The 5,753-nt window shown below is 51.6% G+C and overlaps 1 protein-coding gene across 1 annotated transcript; it reads left to right on the top strand.

Moving 5' to 3' along the window:
* The first annotated feature begins 759 nt into the window (after nt 1-759).
* NKX3-1 (NK3 homeobox 1) lies at nt 760-5,479 on the top strand. Its single transcript, XM_071454740.1, has 3 exons — nt 760-842; nt 932-1,374; nt 5,097-5,479. The coding sequence occupies exons 1-3, from the start codon at nt 760-762 to the stop codon at nt 5,477-5,479; spliced, it is 909 nt and encodes a 302-aa protein (XP_071310841.1).
* Nucleotides 5,480-5,753: the final 274 nt, after the last annotated feature.

The raw sequence follows: 5,753 nt of genomic DNA, 5'->3' as shown, positions 1-5,753 counted from the left end.
TAGAGATTTAGAGATTTATTTAAATAGAAACTGCCCGCAATTCCCAGGGATTCTGCTCATGAGCATCACCAGAGCTCCCACGGGACCTTCCCCGGAGATGGATTTGCCTTGGGATGGCCCAAGGGGAATTTTTAATCCCGTGTTCCCCACACTGGGGTTGTTTTCCAACAACCACAAATCAATCAGGTCCTCGGGACAGAATCTGCTCCTGCAGGCGCCTCCCCTCGTGGGTTTTCTTGGGTTTGAGAAGGTTTTGCTCCTTTTGGGTGACCACGACTTTGTTGTTAAAGTTGTTCAGGCTTCTTACATGAATTGAGGGATTAGTCTGAGCTGAAGACTTAAACTTTCAGCCTTTTCCATGCCAGGATTTGCCTCTGGAGCTGCTCTGCCTGGCTTTTAAATCATCCCCAGGCTCTCGTTGGAGCAGCTTTGCAAAGCTTTGACATTTCGCCGTTTTCCGACACGCTCTGAGTGCATCAAAGTGGAGGCATTTGAGGAAAACCCTCAAAATAAATTTTAAAACCACCCAACCCCTTTATTTCTGTGCTTTTCCCCCTGAAAGCAGCATTTTCCTGAACAACTCAGGAGTGGAAATCATTCCCATCAGGGAATGACTTGAGGAAAACCCTCAAAATAAATTTTAAAACCACTCAACCCTTTTATTTCTGTGCTTTTCCCCCTGGAAGCAGCATTTTCCCGAAGAGCTCAGGGGTGGAAATCATTCCCATCAGCGAGGGAAGCAGGGCTGGGGTTGGGGTGATGGACGCATCCTCCAAGGATGCTCTTCCAAAAAATCCCAGTCTGGACTCATTTGATCCCAAAATCCGCGTCCCCATCGTCAGGTCCGGGGGGGATCTGTGAGCAGAGAGAGCAGGGGAGGCGCAGAGGGGCGGTGGGACCCCACAGATCCGCAGGAGGGAGCCCCGAGCAGGAGGGGGAAGGCAGCGCCCGAGCCCGGGGGAGCCGAGCCCCGGCCGAAGGGCGTGGACCGTGCCAGGCGCTCCAATCAGCCCCGGGAGGTTTGGCCCGACCGGATAAATGCGGGCCCGGGCCGGATAAATGCGGCGAGCCCCGGGCAGGAGCGGCCGGAGCCGGGCAGGAGCGGCCGGGACGCGGCAGAGCTCGGCCCGCACCCCCCGGCCATGAGCGGCTCCCCCGGGCCAGCCCCGCGGGCCCAGCCCGGCCCCGCACGGCCCCGCAGCTCCTTCCTCATCCAGGACATCCTCTGGGAGCCCGAGCCAGCCCCGGGCAGCGGGAACGCGGAGCTGGGAGCGGCCAGCGAGGAGAGCGGCGCGGCCAGCGCGGCCACGGGAGCGCCCCCCGAGGGTCCCCAGCGCCCCGGAGCCCCGGGGACAGCGCCGGGAGCCGAGCCAGGTGACACCGGGGAGCGGGAAGGGCTGGGCTGGGCGGGGAGGGAGAGGGAATGGAGAGGGAATAGATTGGGAATGGATCAGGGAATGAAGCGGGGATGGAGAGGGAATGGATTAGGGAATGGATCGGGGAGGGAGCAGGGATGGAGCAGGAATGGATCAGGGGATGGATCGGGGAAAGGATCAGGGGATGGAGAGGGAATGGATTAGGGAATGGATCGGGGATGGATTGGGAAGGGAGCAGGGAGGGAGCGGGGATGGATCAGGGAATGGATCAGGGGTGGATCAGGGGTGGAGGGGGGAATGGATTGGGGATGGATCAGGGGATGGATCAGGAATGGCTGTGCTTGGATCAGGGATGGATCACAAATAGATCAGGACAGTCTGTGCTTGGGACAAGGAATGGATCACAAATGGATTGGGAATGGAGCAGGAATGGATCGGGACAGTCTGTGCTTGGGTCAGGGAATTGATTGGAGATGGATCAGGGATGGATCAGGGATGGATCAGGAATGGATCGGGAATGGATCAGGACAGTCTGTGCTTGGGACAGGGAATGGATCAGGAATGGATCAGGAATGGATTAGGAACGGCTGTGCTTGGATCAGGGATGGATCACAAATGGATCAGGACAGTCTGTGCTTGGGACAGGGAATGGATCAGCGATGGATTGGGAATGGAGCAGGAATGGCTGTGCTTGGATCAGAAATGGATCAGGACAGTCTGTGCTTCGGTTGGGGATGGATTGGGAATTGCTCAGGAATTGTCTGAGTCTGGGATCAGGAATGGATCAGTAATGGATTGGGAACGGATCAGGAATGGCTGTGCTTGGATCAGGGATGGATCAGGAATGGGTCAGGAATGGCTGTGCTTGGATCAGGGAATGGATCAAGAGTGGATCAGGGATGGATCAGGGATGTCTTAGCAAGGGTCAGGGAATGGATCAGGATCCAGACCTGGAGCTGCTCCCAGATTAAACTGCAGGAATGTCTGAGCTGGAGCAGAGGAGAATAAGGAATTCAGAGACTGAGTGAGAACCTTTCCCCAGTGCCCCAAAGGGCTCCAAGCTCAGAATCTGCCTCAAACGTTGCTTAAAAACCCAATTTGATGCATTTCTACAAAAGCTTCAGGAAAAAATCCCTTTAATGCAGATACCAGGAAAGGCACCTTGGGAAGGGGCTGCCCAGAGGGGCAGAAGCAGCGTCCCAAAGTCCCAGTGGGACACAGGATTTTGGGACAAGATTTTTGGGGAGGGGACTCAGCCTTTCCCTGCCCAAACATCCCAGGCCGAGCTCAAACAGCCCCAAATCCCTTTGGCATTCCCCAGTGCCAGCTCTCCTCAGACAGCCCTCCCTGCCAGGGGAATTTTGGCTTTCCAGCCCAATTCTGTGAGCAGAAATTCCTACATAAAAGCTCTGGGGTTCCAGGGACAACCAGGATTCGCAAAGTTGGGAATTCAATCCCTTGGTTTTTTCTTGAGCTTCTGTTCACACCTTAAGAAAATAAACGGAGGAATGACCAAAAGCCAAAAGAATTGGCTGATTGCCATTTGGATAACGCTCAAAAAGGGATTAACTCCAGAAATAAATTTATCTGAGGGGTTTTGGCTCTTGTGGGTGAGACTTCCCTGGAGCTCAGCTCCTTCCTGGCTCCTGACTCTGGTGATCCATCGGGAATTAGCTGGAGATCCAAGGCCAGGTCTGAAGTTTGAGCTGTAAAGGGTTAAAACTTCCCTAAAATCTCTTGGCATTGCCTTGGAGTTATGGGATGGAAAAGGCAGGAATGGAAAAGGCAGGAATTCATTCCCTGCTCTGCCCCTGCGCGCTGCCCTGAGCTGCTCCCATTGCCCGTTCCCATGAGGACTGAGAAGCTGGAGGATCCATTTCCTTTGGGAATTCTGATTTTCCCACAGGGAGGATATTCCAAAGCAGGGCTTGATATGAACCCTGCAGAAAAAAATCCTTTGGTGCCATTTTGGACATAACAACAGAACCTTGGGATTGAGGGAGACGTCCACCAGCACTGGAAAATTTCCCTTTTGGGGATTTAATTCCATCCTATCCTATCCTATCCTATCCTACCCTATTTTATCTGGGGATTTTATTCCAATCTGTCCTGTCCTATTTTATTTAGGGATATTATTCCTATCCTATCCTTTTTATTTTAGGATATTATTCCATCCTATTTCATTTGGGGATATTATTCCACCCTATTCTATTTTATTTCGGGATATTTTTCCATCCTATCTTATTTTGTTTGGAGATATTTTTCCATCCTATCCTATTTAATTTGAGGATATTATTCAATCCTATCCTATTTTATTTGGGGATATTATTCCTATTCCTATTCCTGTACTGGAAAATATCCCTTTTTGAGGATTTTATTCTATCCTATCTCAATTCCTATCTCTATTCCCATCCACCCCTTGGATCTCCGTTCCTATGGAATTCTGGAGGATATTAATTAAAACCTGTAATTTAGGAAGACAAAAGCCCTCTATATGACTCTCCCACCATTAAATTAAAACACAGGAAATATGGAAAATTGGAATAGAAAACAGGAATTTCTTTCCTCTCTGTAAGGAGGAAAACCAAGTGATTTTGGTGGGATTTTGTTTCCGAGTGGGGATTTTTGTCCAGGTGGGATTTTTGTCCAAGTGAGGATTTTTGTCCAGGTGGGAATTTTTGTCCAGGTGGGAATTTTTGTCCAAGTGGGGATTTGTGACCGAGTGAGAATATTTTATCCAAGTGGGAATTTTTGTCGAAGTGGAAATTTGTATCCAAGTGGCAATTTGTATCCAAGTGGGAATTTTTGTCCAAATGTCCTATCCTATCCTATCCCAGGTGGGAATTTCTCTCCCAGTGGGAATTTTTGCCCAGCTGGGAATTTTTGTCCCAGTGGGGATTTTTGTCCAGGGGGGGATTTTTATCCAGGTGGGAATTTTTATCCAAGTGGGAACTTGTATCCAAGTGGGAATTTTTGTCCAGGTGTCCCATCCTATCCTATCCTATCCTATCCTATCCTATCCTATCCTATCCTATCCCAGGTGGGAATTTCTCTCCCAGTGGGAATTTTTGTCCCAGTGGGAACTTGTATCCAAGTGGGAATTTTTGTCCAGACGTCCTCTCCTCTCCTCTCCTCTCCTCTCCTCTCCTCTCCTCTCCCAGGTGGGAATTTCTCTCCCAGTGGGAATTTTTGTCCAGATGTCCTGTCCTATCCCATCCTATCCAATCCCATCCAATCCTATCCAATCCTATCCAATCCCATCCAATCCTATCCAATCCTATCCAATCCTATCCAATCCTATCCAATCCCATCCAATCCCATCCAATCCCATCCAATCCCATCCAATCCCATCCAATCCCATCCTATCCCATCCTATCCCATCCTATCCCATCCTATCCTATCCTATCCTATCCTATCCTATCCTATCCTATCCCAGGTGGGAATTTCTCTCCCAGTGGGAATTTTTGTCCAGGTGGGAATTTTTCTCCAGATGTCCTATCCTATCCCATCCTATCCAATCCCGTCCTGTCCCATCCTGTCCTATCCTATCCCATCCTCTCCTCTCCTCTCCTCTCCTCTCCTCTCCTCTCCTCTCCTCTCCCAGGTGGGAATTTCTCTCCCAGTGGGAATTTTTGCCCAGCTGGGAATTTGTGTCCCAGCGGGGATTTTTCTCCATGTAGGAATTTTCCCAAGCCGTTCTTTCCCGTTTCTCCCTTCCAGAGGCGCCGCTGGAGCCGTTCCTGCCCGAGCGCGGCCCCGCCGCGGCCCCGCCGCCCCCCAGGCCGGGCAAACGCTCCCGAGCCGCCTTTTCCCACAGCCAGGTGATCGAACTGGAGCGCAAATTCAGCCACCAGAGATACCTGTCAGCCCCGGAGAGAGCGCACCTGGCCCGGCACCTGCAGCTCACCGAGACCCAGGTCAAGATCTGGTTCCAGAACAGGAGGTACAAGACCAAGAGGAAACAGGTGGTGGCCGGGATCAGCCGCTCGGACTCGCGCCAGGAAGCGCCAGAATTCCCGGGAATGTCGCTGCTGGCGCTCAGGGGCGCCTGGCCCTACCTGCCCTGCCTGTACTACGTCAACTCCTGGAGCCCCTCCTGGTAGAAATGGCTTTGTTAGGTGGTTTTTCCTTCAATCCAGAAGGGAGAGATTGCAGTGGCAGCGTTTTGTACACTGAAATAAGTGAAAAAGAGCCCAAAATTTTCATTGCAGAGCCCTGGGAATTCCCAGGGAATCCATGGCTGCTCCATCCCTGGAAGTGCCCAAATCCAGGCAGGAGCTGAGGGCACCTGGCCTTACCTGCCCTGACTGTACTGCATCAATTCCTGGAGCCCCTCCTGGTAGAAATGGCTTTTTTAGGTGGTTTTTCCTTAAATCC

Source organism: Agelaius tricolor, unplaced genomic scaffold (assembly GCF_023055355.1).
Source record: "Agelaius tricolor isolate 1412-34295 unplaced genomic scaffold, bAgeTri1.0.p SCAF_41, whole genome shotgun sequence".
Taxonomy (NCBI): domain Eukaryota; kingdom Metazoa; phylum Chordata; class Aves; order Passeriformes; family Icteridae; genus Agelaius; species Agelaius tricolor.
Note: the sequence above shows the minus strand (reverse complement) of the source record. Positions and strands in the feature narration are given on the sequence as shown.